The sequence below is a fragment of the Corapipo altera genome, unplaced genomic scaffold, assembly GCF_003945725.1.
Source record: "Corapipo altera isolate COAL_440 unplaced genomic scaffold, ASM394572v1 75, whole genome shotgun sequence".
Lineage (NCBI taxonomy): Eukaryota > Metazoa > Chordata > Aves > Passeriformes > Pipridae > Corapipo > Corapipo altera.
Window position 1 is genome coordinate 7,508,732 of NW_020884887.1, and position 16,781 is coordinate 7,525,512.

The 16,781-nt window shown below is 64.5% G+C and overlaps 4 protein-coding genes across 4 annotated transcripts; 2 read left to right on the forward strand and 2 right to left on the reverse strand.

Annotated features, from left to right (window-relative positions):
• Positions 1–16: 16 nt before the first annotated feature.
• On the reverse strand, positions 17–9,468 carry FAM193B (family with sequence similarity 193 member B). Its single transcript, XM_027643499.1, is given in 12 exon segments — positions 17–388; positions 552–627; positions 718–1,711; positions 2,195–2,431; positions 2,830–3,025; positions 3,996–4,410; positions 4,705–4,914; positions 5,072–5,294; positions 5,951–6,190; positions 7,428–7,638; positions 7,640–7,814; positions 9,294–9,468. Coding segments are annotated over 12 exon segments (3,249 nt in total). The 3' UTR covers positions 17–291.
• On the forward strand, positions 9,442–13,143 carry LOC113947214 (lateral signaling target protein 2 homolog). The gene is made up of 13 exons (XM_027643555.1): positions 9,442–9,508; positions 9,963–10,103; positions 10,178–10,315; positions 10,453–10,655; positions 10,730–10,819; positions 10,929–11,018; positions 11,137–11,238; positions 11,321–11,569; positions 11,669–11,790; positions 11,864–11,977; positions 12,130–12,228; positions 12,366–12,478; positions 12,560–13,143. The coding sequence occupies exons 1-13, from the start codon at positions 9,467–9,469 to the stop codon at positions 12,782–12,784; spliced, it is 1,728 nt and encodes a 575-aa protein (XP_027499356.1). The 5' UTR covers positions 9,442–9,466; the 3' UTR covers positions 12,785–13,143.
• Positions 13,144–13,683: 540 nt separating this feature from the next.
• Positions 13,684–15,044, forward strand: MXD3 (MAX dimerization protein 3). Its single transcript, XM_027643655.1, has 5 exons — positions 13,684–13,841; positions 13,919–13,948; positions 14,051–14,165; positions 14,261–14,426; positions 14,509–15,044. Exons 1-5 carry the CDS (start codon positions 13,684–13,686, stop codon positions 14,616–14,618), a joined length of 579 nt encoding a protein of 192 aa, XP_027499456.1. The 3' UTR covers positions 14,619–15,044.
• A 123-nt stretch (positions 15,045–15,167) lies between these two features.
• PRELID1 (PRELI domain containing 1) lies at positions 15,168–16,764 on the reverse strand. The gene is made up of 4 exons (XM_027643652.1): positions 16,342–16,764; positions 16,148–16,261; positions 15,830–15,908; positions 15,168–15,442 (listed from the first exon to the last, which is right to left on the reverse strand). Exons 1-4 carry the CDS (start codon positions 16,633–16,635, stop codon positions 15,306–15,308), a joined length of 624 nt encoding a protein of 207 aa, XP_027499453.1. The 5' UTR covers positions 16,636–16,764; the 3' UTR covers positions 15,168–15,305.
• Between the last annotated feature and the right edge of the window lie 17 nt (positions 16,765–16,781).

The following is a 16,781-nucleotide window of genomic DNA, read 5'->3' on the forward strand; positions in this document are numbered from 1 at the left end:
GCAGCAGACAGCGGTATTTAAATAAAATAAAAAATTAAAAAGTTCTTTATTGGGTCCAGCACGGTCCTTCCCCGCGGCACGGGGTAGCCGCGTGCCCGCAGAGAGGGGGACGGGACGGCCGGGGTCACCCCGCGGGGATGGGGCAGGAGGATGGAGGGAGCCCCGGAGGGCCCCGCGGGACAGGAGAGCACCGGGGCCCCCCGCGGAGGAGGGGACTCCACCGAGGTGAGGCGGGGGGCACAGTGAGGAGAGGCGAGTGGCCGTGGGTGGGAGGGTCGGCCCCCCCGCACCTCACTGGGCTGCACTGGAAGTGGTTTTCTTCAGGGTGAAGTTGGTCCAGTTCACAGCCACCTTCTGCCGTGTCTGCTTGGCGGAGTCCAGGCAGAACCTGGCAGGGAGAGGACAACCCCGGTCACCTGCCAGCCCCTCTGTGCCACGAGCCCCTGTGTGACCCCAACCCCTCAGGACCCTCAGCCTTGGTCACCCACAAGCCACTCCAGCGGCCCCAGCCCTGCCAGTAGAGCTCATCCTCCCCAGGGCTCCCCCCTCACCTCTTGAAATACTCCACTTCTCTGTCAGTCTCGTCCATCTCTGCCCCATCCAGGTCCTTGGGCAGGAATACATCATCTGGGGAAGCAGAGCAGAGGGTCAGTGCTGCCAGCTGGGCAAAGGGCCCCCGTGAGGATGGTGGTGCAGGGCAGCACTCCTGGCACTTACCAATCGAGGTACAGGGTTTCTCCACCTTGTTCCGGCTCTTCCTGCTCTTGCCCTTGGGCTGAGGGGAGCCCCCCAGGGTGGGAGGGGCAGCCAGGGTAGGTGGTTGAGGCTGTGCCGGCTCCGGCAGCTCTGCTTTGCCCTCTCCCCTCCGGCCCTTCCACTCGCTGGGTCTCTCTTTCTCGGCCCTGGCGCTGCCGCAGCCCCAGGGCTGCCCCTTGCTGCCCTCCCCGGGCTCGGCACAGCCACCTGCCCGCTGTGGCTCCGGGACGCTGCCCTTGGAAGGGGGCTTGGTTCCCAGCACCTGCCCCTTCACCCCAGGGCTCTCCAGCCGGGCCTGGCCGCTGCCGCCCTCCCCTTTCTTTGTCTGCCCATTCTGCCGCTTGTTCTTGCGCTGCCGGCTCCCTGCGGGCACCGGCTCTGGTGGCTCCGGCCCCTTGGGCTGTGGTCCCTCCCTAGGCTCTGGGCTCAGCCCACTGCCCTCCGTGGCAGAGTCCGCAGCCTTGGACTGCACCCAGATCATGCGGGACAGGCTGGGCACGGCGCTGAGCCGCTTCACCACACCGTTCTCGGCCGGTGGTGCCGGCGGGGGCTCCCCAGGCCCCTCGCCCCATCGGGGGCCCAGCTCACCCCGCAGGAGCCCGTGGCTCTTGGCAGGGCCCAGGCTGAGCGGGGCCAGCGCCAGGTCTATGTCCTGCAGGTCAGAGGAGCCATTGAGGTTGGAGAGCAGGTTTTTCTGCTCCAGGACAGCTGCCTTCTTGGGGAAGTCATTGACATCCAGATTGAGGTCGTAGACACTGAAACTGGCCCGGATGGAGTCCTTGATGGTGTTCTTGATCTCCTGCAGCCGGCTGCTGAGGAAGCTGTTCACCCGCTCCAGCTCCAGCTCTGGCCACTCCAGCAGCTTCTCCTCAGCCTGCTCTCTGGCCTGGCTGGCTGCAGGGGCACGTTCTGCCCGCTTCTGGGCCTCTGCCTCCAGCTGGGCTTTCTCCTTCTCCTGCAACACAGGTGCCATGAGGATTGGCTGGGCTGGGCCACAGAACCACAGGCACAGGCCACGGAACTTTGCTCCAGCTCTGACAGCAATCCCAAGGGCTGCTGCTCAGCACAGCCACCTCACAACTTACACAGCCCCCAAACTGTCATGTGTCCCCCATGGGCACAGCAACAGCTGGACACTGCACACCAGACACAGCTCTGGGCATGAGGCACCAGCAAAGGCCACCAGGGCACTGCCTCTCCCCACCACAGATACATGGTGTCAGAGATGTGGCACGGAGCAGGTAGGACACTGCAGTCCAAAGCGCCAGGAGGGCTGGGCCACCCTCTGCAGGAACAGAGGCAGGGGAAACCCTGCACAGGGCCAGGCACTGCTGTCATCTTAGGGGAGAGGGACATGGAGTTCAAGAAACCAAATGGATGAGAGGGAAAGAAGGTAAAGTCCAGCAAGGGGCGCAGCCCAGCACCCACCCAGCCTCACCTTCTTCTTCTGCTTGTGCCGTGCCCGCTTGGCCGCCTTGGCACTGTTCAAGGGCTTAGGCTCCGTGCTGTTGATGTAGTCCAGCAGCTCATCCACATTGCGGTGGTCCACAGCGGGCTCCCCCGAGCTGCTGTTGTGCCCCAGTTTCTGTGGCAGCTCCTCTTTCCTCTTGGTGAGGCGCGAGCGCAGCTTCTCCCGGATCTCGGCGTAGTTGCGGCTCGTGGGAGCGGCCGGGGGCTGCAGGAGGGGAGTGCTGTCAGCCGGGACAGGCACAGGAGGTGCAGCCAGCCCCAGCTCCCCCATCTGCCCCCCACGACCTCCCCAGCCACTCCCTTCCCCACAGTCTCAGTGAGACAAGTCAGCACAGCCCCAGTGAGCTCTTCCAGCGTGAAGCCACAGGGCTTGGCCGGCCGCTCTGAGCCCCGGGGCTGGGCAGGCAGCTGCGAGTCGGGAGCAAGCGACCAGCAGGCTGATGAGGCAGCATGGAAACAAAGTAGGGGATGCACACGCCCGCAGGAAAACAGCCATGGCCAGACCTGCCCACCTCTGTACTCTGGGCACACAGACTGTGTGATGTCTCACCACGAGGCGCAGCGCGAGGACCGGGGGTGGCTGCAGACCAGCCCCTCACTCACCGCGTTGTGGCCGAAGAACTCACAGTAGCAGCAGTCGCAGAACTTCCCATCTTTCTGGTTGGTGGAGGAGGAGGTGCAGGAACTGCGCTCCGAGCTGCTGTCCTCATCCTCCCCAAGCCCCTCATCTGCCTCGCAGGGCTGTGGCAGGTGGCAGCTGGTACCGTTTGGGAATTTGTGCCCTTTGCAAGAGGGGTCCCTGAGAAGAAGGGGAGAAGGGTGAGAGGTGAGCAGGAGCCAAGGTGGGGGTCTCAAAAATTGCCCCACGCTACACGTGTAGGAACACCCCGCCCAGGGCAGCCTGTGCCCAGACACAAGGATTTGTAGGGCAGACAAACCCCCTTCCCCACATCCTTCTCCTCCAGGGGAGATGCCAGAGGAGCCTGTGTCAGCAGACATCCGTAGCTCCCCGGTCTCTGGCAGGCAGGAGGCTGGCACAGCAGAGCCCCAGCGAGCAGCATCCTGCTAGGCCCCAGGCTGGAAGCAGGGCAGGGACTGGTACTCACTGGGGGCAGGTAGCACAGGTGAGGAACACTGGGATTGCGTGCAGCTGCCAGACATCCCCACATGCAGGCAGGCCCAGTTCCCACAGGCACAGGCTGCCCAGCTCAGACAGGGAGGCCAGGGCACGTCCCACAGTGCCATTCCTCGAGCTCCAGCTCAGGACATGGCTGGCTCTCCACAGGGAGAGCTAATCAGCAGAGAAGAACCAGCATGCTCTCTTCAGGGGCACGGGCAGCCCAGAGAGGGCCAGGGGAGCAGGTGAGCAGAACAAGTCCACAGGCTTCATCTTCTCGAGGACCTTTGCTCAGTGCCACGGCTGCCCGACGGGTCTCACTGACAAAGGTCCTGTTGGCCAACAGCATGTTGACCAGGCGGTTCCTTTGGGTCTTTTAGCTGGAGGAGGAGCAAGCACAGCCTCTTCTGCACCACGGAACCAAAGGACAACAGCAGACAGAACACACGTGGGGAGAGAAAGAGCTTGACCCTCAGAGACCAGGGGTCTGCAGCAGCGCAACTGGCCCGCAAAGACAGTGGCTCCCTGCACCACCACGCCAGGGCAGCTGGTCCCTCCACAGGGAAAAGTGCATCCACGGGCAACAGAGGGGAGAAAAGGGCGCACGGCCCAGTGAGCAGAAGCTGGGATCAGGCAGGGCTCCTCTACTCACCTGTTGGTGCTGGGCAGCTGGTGGGAGGCGGGAGGAGGGATGAGTGAAGTGCTGCAGTGCCCGTTGCAGGGATGGGTGCAGCCCGACAGCGGGGGCGGCATCTTCAGCAGTGGCACGTTGGCAGGGGGCAGGTGGGGGCTCTTGCATGGCCCTGGGCTGTGAGAGGCTGCGCCGGCCGGAGGGGACTCGGACACCGGCTTCGGGGCTGCAGCCTGGGCGCTGGGAGCAGGGAAGAGCGTGGCCTGCGAGGAGGAGCCCAGCGGGACATGCGGCGGGGAGCCGAAGGGCCCCGGGTGCGGAGGTGTCTGCTTGGAGGGGATCAGCACCGGTGGCTGGGAGGGGAGGCCGGTGGGACTGTTGGGAGGAGCAGTGAGGTCGGAGTGCTGATGATGCTCTGAGGAGTGGAAGGCCTCACCTACAGAGGAGCAGGAACAGAGACAGTCAGACACTGGCTGTGCTGTGTGGGCCAAGGCCCTGCTCAGAGCCACCCATCGCCTTTCCACAGGCCGCTTCTCCGTGGGATAAACCCTGCCTCCCCCACAGGCAGCGCAGTGCTCAGGACAGAAGCCATCCCTGCTCGCACAAGGCCTCAAGGTCACTGTGCCTCCCCTGTAGGATTCAGCCCTGCCCCACAAGGAGCAGGGCGAGGGGAAATGCTCTGGAGCAGCGGGCTAGGAGGTTGTGGCTGGCCCTGTCCCTGGACACGCACCTGGTGGGGTGGCCCTCCGGCACAAGCTTTTGAACTGCTTCGGCAGCGTCTTGCAGAAGTCAAGTGAGGTAGGCAGAGGCGAGCCCGGGGCGGCACTGCTGGAGGTGGTGGAGGCCGCGTGGCTGTAGGGACAGGCCTTGAGCCCCGGCGCCACAGCCGGCACCTGGCTGGCACACTCTGCAGACAGAGCGAGGCCGGGGTGCTTGTCACCTGGAAGGAAAGAGGAGCTGGGCCCAAATCCCTCTGCCACTGCAAAGGGGCCCAGGCACGCTGCTGGCACTGGGAGTCAGAGGCCCAGCCTGTCCACCATCTAAGCCAAGAACTGGGCAGTAAGCTCTGCTCAACCCCACGGCGGGCTTCAACTCACCTAGTGTAGCTGGTGGGGCCCCGAGGGGGCTGCCCTGGGTGGCCCCATTGGTGTGCTGCGAGTTCCAGAGGCCCGAGAGCTTGTGAGCAGACAAGAACGAGCTGGGGTCCCAGTCCCCTGAGTTCCCATGGCACGAGGAAGAAGAAGAGGAGGAGGAGGAGGAAGAGGAGTGTGACCCACCCCCACAAGACTGTGACTTGCAGGATGTGTGGGATAACGAGACCTGCCAAGGAAAACACAGAGTGAATCAGCTGTGCGGGGAGGCTCTGGGCCCCAGAGTGTCAGCACCAAGACCCTCCACTGCAGCAGGGGCTCAGCTCACGGGAACCACTTCTGTCACTGTCTTGGGGGTGACAAACAGCCTGTCCATCAAACACCAACACAGCCTGGCTCCCAGGACATTCCAAGGACCACATGCCTGCTCTGGTCCCACTCACACCAGGCCAGGATTAAATGAAGCCAGGCAGGAGGGAGCTCCTCTACCTGAGCTCCACACACAGGCAGGCACTTGCCCCAGCAGTCTCTGGGCAAATCTACACCACACAGGGAGCAGCCCTGGGGCCAGGGGACGCAGCATGACATGCAGTGGAGCGGGGCTGGCAGGAAAGCAGCGGCGTTGTCGGTCTCTCCAGCCTGGTAGCTCCAAGCCAAGCCTGCCTGCTGGACGAGCCTCTGTGGCACCATGCGCTGCCCCACCACAGCCTCTGCCTGCTGAGCCAGCGGCAACCCTGGGCAGGGCAGTGGAGGCTGGGATGTCTGGGGCACTCAGCTCAGAGCAAGAAGGGGATCTGCATGCCCTGCTAGTGCCACAGCAAGGGCAGTGCCACACTCCCACAGCTGCAGCCCCAGCACTCCAACCCCAGCTCCGTGACCACGTACCGCCAGGGCCTGCTCCTGCACCGCCCGTCGCTCTTCCTCCTCCACACTCTTCCGGCAGCTCTGGCAGATCCACAGTGGCATTTCTCCCAGGAGGTTCTGCACGAGCGTTGGCACGAAGTCCGGTGGCAGCCTCTCGCCCGGGGAAACCAGCCCATTGTGGGATGGCCCTCCCCAGTCCTTGCGCTCCCGGTGGCAGAGCAGGCAGCACGTCTGCACGGACTGGTTAGTGGTGGGCAGCACCTGAGGAAGGATGCACAGACTGTGAGTCACCCATGTGTTCTGCGGTGCAGATGTGGGACAGATGAGGCAGCGAACGAGACCTTGGGACGCTGACACCAAACCAGGGAAATTCTTGTAGGCTACATGTGGCACTGCACCTTCTCCCACTGGAGCAGAGCAGCCTCAGGCTGCCCAGCTGCTGCCAGCCTGCCACGTGCCAGATGGGAGCGTTCTGGACCTCTGGGAAGATCACAGCGTGCCAAAGAGCCAGCCCTGCCACCAAGCAAGGCCGATAAGCCAGCAGCAGCTCCCACCACCACCTCTGGTACAGCGGGACCAAGAGAACTTGCACAGCAGAGTGCACAGAGCAGCACCCACAGAAATCCAACACGGGGATGTGAAGGGTGGCTCTGGTAGCCTCAACTCTCAATCCTCGCCCAGCACAGACCCCCCCCCCCACCGTGTCACCCGAGAGCCTCAAGCCCTCCCTCCCGCCTCTTTGTTCTGCACAGCCAGCGGTGCCGATGCGCCAGGGTGGGGTGCAGCCCCCTGTGCCACTTTGCTCTCTCCCCGCACGGCCACAGCCAGGCTGGGACTTCCCTGCAGGAGTTGGGCTGCATCCTGCGGGCTCGCTGGAGCCCTGACAGCCGTGACGAGCCCGGCGTGGCGCGGACGAGGGGGCCCCCATTGTCTGCCGGCGCGGCGGGGCCCCGCCACAATGAGCCGCGCATTGAACCGCTGCTGCCAAACAGATGGCGTCTGCAGGCTCAAGGTGAAGCAAAGGTCAGAGGCCAAGGAGAGCAGAGCGGGGGCACAGCCCCCTGCCCACCCACAGCGAGGAAGGGGGTTGCCAGCCCACCCCGTGTCCCAGCTGACACGGTCACCGCAGCGGGCGACACCACGGCTGTCCCCAACCCACCCAGTGCATCCATCCCCGGCGCCCATCCCCGGGTCCCTGCCCACCGCCCGGGACAGGTGGCGGCGGCCAGGTGTGTTCAGCGATCTCAGGCAGCGACAGGCGCGCTGGATGGAGATGCTGCAGCCACCTGCCATCGCCCAGTGGCGGAACCAGGCCCTCCTGCGGGGCGCTGTGGGAGCGCTCCGAGCCCCATCCGCAGGGATGCTCCGGGGCGGGGGTCGGGGCGGGGATGGGGCCCTGCCCCTGCCCCCCCCTCCGCCCCGAGCCCTGCCCCATCCCCGCCCCGAACGGAACCCCCTCAGCGCCAGCGCCGTCCCGGCCGCGGCACTCCCCCGGTACCTGCGCGCTGCCTCTGCCCGGCTCCCCGCCGCTGCTCGCCGCCGCCGTCACCTCAGGCGGGGCGGGCGGTTCCGGTGGCGGTGGCGGCGGGGGAGGCCCGACGTCGGGACCCGCCACCCTGTCGCGGCGAGGCCCGGAGCCACCTGCCGCTGCTGCCGCCGCCGCCGTTGCCGCCGTTGCCGCCTTGTTCCGCCGGCGAGTCATGGCGAGCCCGCCGCAGCCAGGACAACAGCCAATATGGCGGCGCGGCCCGTCCGGCCCCTGCCCGCGGGAAGGAGGGAGGGGGGAAGCGCTCGGTGAGGTGAAGCCGCCGCCGCCATCTTGCGAGAGGGCAGCGCTGCGCCCCCTGGCGGACGGGGGGAGCGGCGGCAGCGGGTCCCCCGGGTCCTAAAGGGCGCCGGTGAGTGTGGAGCGGGATCGCATCCCGGGCTGGATCATCGAAGTGCAACTCCTTGAGTCCACATGGAATGCGAGGGGGGTTAGATCAGGTATTACGAAAAAATTGTTCCCTGTGAGGGTGGTGAGGCACTGGCACAGGTTGCCCAGAGAAGCTGTGGCTGCCCCATCCCTGGAAGTTTCCAAGGCCAGGGTGGACAGGGCTTGGAGCAACCTGGTGTAGTGAAGGGTGTCCCTGCCCTAAACAGGGGGATGGAACAAGATGATCCATCCATCTTTAATGTCTCTTCCAACTCAAACCATTCTATGATTCTATGATTCCTGACCCTGCACAGAACCCCCCCAAAAATCCCACCACGTGTCTGAGAGCATTGTGTCTGAGAGCTCCTTGAACTCTGACAGGTTTGCTGCTGTTACCATTCTGCTGGGGAGTCTATTCCAGTGCCCAAACATCCTTGGGTTGAAGAACCTTTTCCTAATATCCAACTTAAACCTCCCCTGACACAGCTCCAGCTGTTCCCTTGGGTCCTCTCACTGGTCACAGAGAGCAGAGATTGCAGCTGCCCCTCCACTGCCCCTTGTGAGGAAGCTGCAGACCCCTATGAGGTCTGACCTCAGTCTCCTCTTCTCCAGACCTCAGTTGCTCCTTATATGGCTTCCCCTCTAGACCCTTCACCATCCCTGCAGCCTCCTTTGGACACTCTCTAATAGCTTCATGTCCTTCTTACATTGTGCTGCCCAAATCTGCTGGCAGCTGAGGGACAGGCAGGGCTCCAGGCTCGCTGAGCACACAGGGGCACAGGACACAGCCATAGTCACAGGAGCCAGGATACACTGCCCGGCTGAAATTAGACCTGGAGCCCGTGAGGAACACTGGCCCCTCAACACTAGGGCTAGTCCTACACATGCACCTGTCCAGCACAGCCTGGGTACCGCGGGGCTGCCGTGACTCAGGGACTTCCTCAAGCTGAGGAGGTGCTGCCGTGTTTATCCAACCATCCTCCGCGAATTTTTTACTCATGAATCCACCCCATTAGACTTTCAGCCACCTGAATTATCGGCGCCCACATCCTGTGGCCGGCAGTGCCAGGTCTGGAGCAGACACCTCCTCTGGCACAGCCGGGGTGGGGCTGCTGTTCCCAGCACCCCGAGCACCCCCTGGAACCCTTCCTTGGCCACTCGGCGCCTTCTTCTCCCGCCGAGGGGCTGCTTTATTCACTTCCCACTGCATCCCCCTGCTCCACACTCCATGTCCTGCACAGTAAAGGTGTCTGCGAGTGCCTCCCCTGGTGCCCCCCATCATTCGGTGGATCGCTGGGGTATCTCTGTCTCCTGAAGGTTGGGCTGCGGGAAAAAGGGAACCGGGACGGGATAACCGGGGATGCAGCCGGGGATTGGAGCCAGGAACCGTGACCAGGAAGTGGAGCCGGCGGTGAAACCCATCCCGCCCCACGGGAGACGCACCCTCACCCTTCCCATCACAGAGAACCGGTCCGTCGAGGCGCGGACGGGCTCGTCCCGGTGCCGGCACTGGGCGGACACCGCTCCGATCCTCCCCCACGGGCGGTGCCCGGTACCGACCCGCCCCGTCGGCGAGCGGCGGGCGCGGGGAGCCGGGCGGCGGCAGAGCCACGGGACGCGCCATGCTGCCCGCTGCCCTCCGCCGGTGGCTCCGCCGACCCAAGGTGAGACCGGGAAGGGTGGCACCGGGGCCACCCTCCCCTGCGCCCGGGACTGGCGGAGCCCCCGTCCGGGGGCTCCGCCGGTCCCGGGCGCATGGGAGGGCGGCGGGGGTTCCCCGGGGTGGAGCGGGAGGAGGAAGCTAGGGGACTCCCGCGGACCTTTCCCGGTGTTTACAGCCATGCACGGATCCGTGCCCGCTCTGCCAGGATGCGGCTGAACTTGTTCGTCCTGCTCTGCCCCCCAGGGAAACTGAGGCACGGGTGGGTGGGGAGGGCGGCTCTCCCCGGGAGGAGTCAGAGCTGCTGTGGGAGGGTCCCACGTACCTGCCCTAGTGGGCGTTTGTGGATCCATGGGCCCCAAACCTCCCTGCTTCGCTTGGGGGATTTGGGATCCTTCTGGCCCAGCACACAGGGTGTTCCTGCCATCTGCCATCACCCCTCTGTGCTCTTCTCGCAGCGCTCCGACCCTCGCCTGCTCTCCCAGTTCTTCTTTGCCGACGAGAGGGTGACAGGGGTGGTGGCCGAGATCAACGGGCTGGATGCCGAACTGGACCCACAGCAGTACCTGGTGCTCCTCAACCAGCTCCACCTCAGTCAGGTACAGGGACAGACAGGACACTGGTGTGACTTGGTCCCCTGGGACACCACGGGTGACATCCATGCCCTCCCCAGGCTCACCTGCTGGCCATCCTGGAGCAGATCATGGAGGAGTGCATCCCTACGCAGCGGCACAGCCGGGACTACCTAGTCAAGTTCCCTGAGGAGCTCTTGGTGGACAACTTGGGGAACCATATGCTGTTTGCTGCTGAGGTGAGCCCAGGGATGCTATCTGGGAGGTCTGGTTCTCCGAGGCTGGGGGGCAATGGGCTCCCCCACCCCCAGCTGACCCTGGGGTTATGGGATGCACTGCCCCGGGTGCTGGCTCCTGATGGTCCCTGTCCCAGCAGTGTCTCCTGGCTGGGACCTTCCCGGAGGTGGAGGAGGCGGACAGGGCACAGCTGCGGCCCCAGGCCAGGAACCTGCTGTGCAGCCTGGAGCTGGTGCGGACAGTACTGCGGGAGCAGAGCCTGAGCCAGCCCAATTCCTACCCGGAGCCCGTCCGGGCTGTGCTTATCCAGTTTGACCGGCTCTTTGCAGAGTTTGAGCTGAGGTGGGGGCCAGGGCTGGGGTGGTGGGGGCCTGTGCCAGGTCTGGAGGGGCCTCACACTCCCTGCATCTCTCCAGCTATGTGTCCTCGCTGGTGGCAGTGAAGTCTCCCGAGGAGATCTACAGGCAGCAGGAGATCATTGTGCTGTTCTGTGAGACAGTGGAGAGGTGAGTGAAGGGCACCACACATCAGGTCAGGGTAGCAGGGACCTCAGCCCCAAGGATGGGCAGTGTCCTGAGGCTCAGCCCTACTGTAAGGGAGTGTGTGTGTCCCCAGAGCACTGCGCCTGGGCTACCTGACCCAGGAGATGATCGATGACTACGAACCGCTGCTGATGTTCACCATCCCTCGCTTGGCCATTATCAGGTGGGTGCAGCCCCTGGAGAAGGGGGGATGTTCCCTGCCCTGTACCAGCCCCTTCTCCCCATGGGGAACTGGGGTCTTGGGCAATCCCCCATGTAAGTTGAGCTCTGTCCCCTCACAGCGGCCTCCTCATCTACCCCGAGGGTCCCCTCAGCCTGGAGCGGAGCCCCGAGGAGATGTCCCGGGTCTTCAGCCCCTTCTACAATCTCCTGAAGAAGATCAGGTATGCAGTGCGGGGCAATGGGTGGGGCCATGGGGCAGCAGGGGGGCCGTGACATGGGGTTGATGCCATCCCCTTGCCTCAGGGAGCTGCTGCGGGTGCTGTCAGTGGAGGAGCTCTGCCTGCTGGAGAGGAGCCTGTGCACAGCTGAACCAGAGAATCCCTGTGGTCCAGACATCACCCCAGTGTGGGAAGCAGCTGTGCCCAGAGAGGACCCCCCTGCTCCCTTTGGTCTCCTGGAGGTCCCTTGTGCCACACCACCAGCCCTCACCTGCACGACACTATTGGGACCCTCTGGTGCTGTCGACAGCCCAGGCACCGACTGGCAGTGGGGGTGTGTGGTGGGCAGGAAGCGGGGCCGAGATGGCAGATCCCTGTCCGCTGGGACAGGACATCTCACCCCTAGGGTAACTGTCACCTCCCCTCTGTGCAGCCCCCAGATCCCCGGGAGCAGCCCAGGGATAGGTGCCACCCTGGGTGCCCACTGCTCAGAGCTGCGCTGCCGGTACAGCAGCACCAAGGACATGCTGCACACCCTCTTTGTCTGCATCTCTGGTGAGTGACCCCCGAGACCCCCCCCAGCACCCTAAGCTCCCCAGCACCCTGACCCCCCACTCTTCTGGTGCAGGGGTTGCCGATCAGCTCCAGACCAACTTTGCCAGTGACATGCGCAGCATCTTGAAAACGGTCTTCAAGATCGTGGCCTCGCAGGTGGAGCCCTTGGAGGAGCCCAGTGCCAGCCGTGAGTAATCCCCAGAGAGTGAGAGATTGCTCCTCTGCCCTGCCCAGTGCCCATCCCTGGTGAGACAAGGCCACAGCCCCAGGCATGGGGAGGACGTGGCCATACTGCCTGTCCCTGGTTTGGCTGTTCCACCATAGCCCTCGTCCCTGCAGGAAAGAAGGATGATGACTCCTGTGTGGCAGATGCTCCTCGTGTGGCTGACTGCCCACTGTGCTCCAGCCCCACGGAGGCTGCCGGGCTCCGGAGGGCAGGTAAGGGGCTGCCCAGGTGCCATGGCTCTGGGGCAGGTGTGACGCTGGGACTGATCCTGCCCCCATCCTGCTGGACAGGGTCTGGCTTTGAGGGGGGCTGGCACAGGCGGGTTTTACCAATATGTTTTACCCAGCAGGCACTCACCGCCTGCCCGAGTGGGTGCCCGACAGCACGTGCAGCCAGTGCTCTTCCTGCCGCTTGCCCTTCACCCTGCTGCGGCGCCGGCACCACTGCCGCAGCTGTGGGAAGGTAGGATGGGGCTGAGCTGGGGCGTGTGGGGTCCCTGAGGGACCCGGCTCTGCTCAGCCCCCCTCTGGCCCTCTCTTGCAGATCTTCTGTGCCCGCTGCTCACCGCACGCCGCGGAACTGCCGCACTACAGCCACACCAAACCCGTGCGTGTCTGCACCCACTGCTACACCACACACCTTCTCACCTGCATCCCAGTGCGCCCGGAGCCAATGAGAGCCCCTCTGCCAGAGCTGCATCTGCAGGAGGCCATGCACCGGGGGCAAGGGGCCGTTCCAGGGCTGCTGGGCAGCTCTTCAGCCCTATGACTGCTGTCAGAGCTGGGTGGGCATGATGGCAGGACCCCCTTACATGGCAGTAGGACTCCCCCTCACACAGGGGCAGGACCCCACAGACGGCGGCAGCCCACGCCTGGTGCTGGCAGGCTGGGGTCACGGTGGCTGCAGGACCCCCCCTCCCGATGCACCGTGGCCGTGCCCTGCTTTCAGTGAACCGCGTGCACCTGCCCCCCGGCTGGAAATGTGCTTCGTGGTGGTTTTTTTTCAGGTGAACTTTGACTGTTGTTGGGCCCGGGGCAGAGTCTCCCCCCCCCACCCCACGGCCTGGCCTGAGAAGGTGCAAACAGCCCTCACATGACGGCGGGTGCCCCAGGGCCGCCCGTGCCACACCCGCCCGTGCCGTGCAGTGCCGTGCCCGAAGGCCCGGCGCTCCCCTGCCCTCCCTTCCCTACTGCCTGCACCCGACGGATTTTAATAAAGAGATAAGCCCGCATGGCTGGGCCGCGTTGCGCTGGGTTCCCGGGGCGCAGGGGGGAGCGGGGCGGGCTAGTGGTCGCAGCCGGTGTGGGAACACCTGTGGGCGCGGTGGGGCGATGAGGCGCTGGGGGTGTTCCGAGCGGTCTGGGGATGGTGTGATCGCTCCCCGCCCGGCTCCCACAGGCGGGCAGGAGCGACCCGCGCCCCGGGCGTCTCCGGACGCGCACGTGGGCAGACATGAAAGCACTTCCCAGGGGGCACAGCCACGGCGTGGTAATTAATTAACCAAGGAGGGGCGTGGCTTTTCCAATGGAGGCGTGTCCGGCCCCGCCCCCCGATTCAAATTTGAAGCACGCGCTTTCCCGCCCAAAGTTGTTTGCCCGCCGTGGTGACGTCAGCGGCGCGCGGTGTCCCGCAGCCAATCAGCGCGCGGCCTTCGCCCCCCTCCCGCCATGGAGCCCGCGGCCACCACCAGCATCCAGGTGCTGCTCCAGGCGGCCGAGTTCCTGGAGCACCGGGACCACTGCGACCCGCCCGGCCTGGCCGAGGCCGAGCACGGCTACGCCTCGCTCTGCCCTGCCCGGTCGCGCCGGGCCGTGAGCAGCGTCAGGTGAGCGGCGGGAGAGTGGGTGGGTGGCGGTGGCCGGCGGCGCCGGTGCTGATCGCCGGCGGCTCTTTCTCCCGCAGGTCGGTGCACAACGCGCTGGAGAAGCACAGGTACAGGGGCGTGTGGGGGGAGCGGCGGGGCAGGGGGTGGCTCTGGCAGTGCGCCCACCCTCGGGCTGACCGCCGTGTGGTCCCCCTCCCGCCCGGCCGTAGGAGAGCCCAGCTCCGGTGCTGCTTGGAGCGGCTGAAGCAGCAGGTGCCGGTGGCCGCGGGGCCGTCCCGTCCCACCACGCTGAGCCTCCTGCACCGTGCCCGGCTTCACATCCAGGTGAGGGGGGATGACCCCGGTACCACTCGGGGGACCCCGTGTGGCAACAGGCCCGCCCAGCTCTGCCCCTCTCATGGCTCGCTGGGTCCCCGCAGAGGCTGGAGGAGCAGGAGCTGAGGGCACGGAGGGCCAAGGACCGGCTGCGAGACCGGCAGCGGAGCCTGCGGCGGCGGCTGGAATGGCTGCTCCTACCCACCGACGGGGAACGGGCACGGGCTGACAGCCTAGACTCATCCCAGCTCTCGGAGCCCTCCGAGGGAGGTAAGGGAGGGGAAGGATGGAGGGTGGGCAGGAAAGGAAAAGCAGCCGGGGTCCTGACTTGGGCTCCCCCCCTGCTGCCCAGAGGATGCCGAGGTAGAGGTGGATGGTGTGGTGTTCGGTGGGGACCTGCTGCACGCCTTCGGCACCGGGAGGGACCACAGCTACTCCAGCCTCCACAGCCCGGAATCCTGACAGTGCCCACTGCCTTCCCTGCACTGCCGGCCCGCCTCCTTCCTGCTGGAAATGCAGCCTCCCTGGCCTCATTACAGCCACGATAAGGGGCCACAGGTGGGGGTGAGCACCCAGCTTGGCCCCCAGCAGCTGGGCTGCTGGGCAGCACTGGCTGTGGCACTGGGTGCATGGGGCTGGCACCACACTGTGGCACCCACTGTGAGTGCACTGCAAAGCACTGGGAGAGGCACTGGAAGAGGGCCCAGCTGTCATGGGGAAACCCTCACACCTCCCCCTGTGCACTGCCAGGCATGTGGCAGTGCTGCTCACTGCAGACATGGCTAGAGGAGGGCTGTCCTGCCCCTGGAGAGACAGAAAGGGGAAACAAGTGCATTAAGCAACCTGCCTTCATGCTCCCACAGGCTCTTTTGTACAGACCCCACACTTTTATAGTAAAGGCACTTGGTAAAACTCTGGCCTGTGTCTTCCCTGTGATCCCGGCAGCAGGCTGGACCCCCAGAGTGGAGGGCAGCACTGGGCTCTGCTCTAGCCAGGCCAGTCCCAGTCAAATCAGAAGTGGGAGTAGATTCTTTAATGATAATTACATCTCAGAAAGGGTCTAACAGCAGCTGATTGTCAGACTTGTACAGTTTCTTTAAAAATATAAAATCTAAGGAGATTTCTATCTGTCCTGGTGCAGCTGGCCCCTCACACGTACTGCTTCTTCTTGGTGGCTGCCTTGCTCGCCAGGTCCTTGGCTTTCTCTGTAGCAGCCAGAGCTGTCTCCTTGGCTTTCTCGGTCGCTTCCTTGGCAGTCTCCACCAGTGTTTTGGATGGAGCTTCTCCTATAACACGGAAGCTGTTAACCCAGCCCTGCCCCGGCACTGGAGTGCCAGCCAGACCTGCCCAGCAGCCTTGGCACCAAGGCACTTCCCCACGCAGATGAGCCTGGTGCTCCTGACCTCAGCACGTCAGGGCACGTGACTGCTGCCCTGTCACATCCCGTCCTGCCTGCACTGCACTCCACCCCTGCCTGGCCTTGCAATCACTGGCCGGCTGCTCCGCTCAGGAAGGGCAGGCTATGCCAAGGCATGGGGCAAAGGTAAGGGAGGAGGATTTCACAGTCAGATCAGTTCAAGCTGCGACCTGCCCATGGACTGGAGTGTTCCCAGTGTGACCTCTAACTCCAAGAGACCCGTCCCGGTCAGCCCCAGCCTGCCCCTGGTGCCCACCTTGCATTCTTGCTAGCACGTATTCAAATCCCTTAGTGCTCTTGGTCACGTTGCTTTTGAACCTGGCCAGACCAAACTCCTGCAAGGGAAAAGTCAGTGAAGGTGCAAGCCCAGCTCCCTGTCACACATAGCCCCTGGGGCTTTTGTCCCAGCTTGAGAAGTCACAAGCAGTGACTTTGACAGTGATGGTTCTGGGTGCCCGAAGAGCTCATGAGGGCTGGGGGAACAAGGGGAAAGGGTGTAAAAACCATCACAAGGAATGGGTAGAGAAAGGGGGAGCAGGAGCTTTAGGGGGACACACAGTGCTGCAGTGCTCACCTGGATGGCCCGTGAGACGCCAAACAGGCTGGAGGATACCCAGGCCTCTCGCTTGACCTCGGTCCAGTTGCTGTTCTCTGGGTTCACCCGGTACACGCAGCGCTCCTCCACCACCTGCAGGAGGCACAGCCCGGCTGTAGGAACTGCTGGGCCCCTTCCACCCCCCCCTATGCCTTCCCGCCCGCGGCACCTACCATGAGACGGGCGTGGTTGATGTTCCAGGTGAACGTGGTCATGGTCCGGTTCTTGGGGTCCACGATAGAGTCCTCCAGGATGTAGACGGAGTGGGCGACGTTAGCTGGGAAGAAGCGCTCTGCCCAGCGCGGCATCCGGTTTGTCTTGGTCAGGAGCCGCCGCGACAGCAGCTTGTGGTCCGGTGTCACCTCCCGGTGCACGATGTCTTCGGTCAGGACATGTTTGCTAAAACGGCGGAAGAAAACATCAAGCCCTGCTCCTTCCCGGCCAGCCCACCAGGGGCTGGGAACCATCAGGCACCGTGGGACTAAGGGAGGGGGAAACCAGCTCGCCGCTGTGTGCACCCATCCCAGAAGGCTGGAGGGGGACGAGCAGAGCCCCCGCGGGACCCCCGGGGAAAGGGTTGGGCCGAGGAGGAGGGGCAGCATTCCCAGATGGC

Excerpts from the sequence above, each read along its gene's own strand:
- LOC113947214 (XM_027643555.1), top strand. The coding sequence starts at position 9,467 with ATGCTGCCCGCTGCCCTCCGCCGGTGGCTCCGCCGACCCAAG. Across the intron at positions 10,104-10,177 it reads ACCAGCTCCACCTCAGTCAG|GCTCACCTGCTGGCCATCCT; the intron begins GTACAGGGACAG and ends TGCCCTCCCCAG. Across the intron at positions 11,239-11,320 it reads AATCTCCTGAAGAAGATCAG|GGAGCTGCTGCGGGTGCTGT; the intron begins GTATGCAGTGCG and ends CCCTTGCCTCAG.
- MXD3 (XM_027643655.1), top strand. The coding sequence starts at position 13,684 with ATGGAGCCCGCGGCCACCACCAGCATCCAGGTGCTGCTCCAGGCGGCC. Across the intron at positions 13,842-13,918 it reads CGGGCCGTGAGCAGCGTCAG|GTCGGTGCACAACGCGCTGG; the intron begins GTGAGCGGCGGG and ends TTTCTCCCGCAG. Across the intron at positions 14,427-14,508 it reads CTCGGAGCCCTCCGAGGGAG|AGGATGCCGAGGTAGAGGTG; the intron begins GTAAGGGAGGGG and ends CCTGCTGCCCAG.
- PRELID1 (XM_027643652.1), bottom strand. The coding sequence starts at position 16,635 with ATGGTTCCCAGCCCCTGGTGGGCTGGCCGGGAAGGAGCAGGGCTTGAT. Across the intron at positions 16,262-16,341 it reads TCAACCACGCCCGTCTCATG|GTGGTGGAGGAGCGCTGCGT; the intron begins GTAGGTGCCGCG and ends TGCCTCCTGCAG. Across the intron at positions 15,443-15,829 it reads CGTGCTAGCAAGAATGCAAG|GAGAAGCTCCATCCAAAACA; the intron begins GTGGGCACCAGG and ends TCCGTGTTATAG.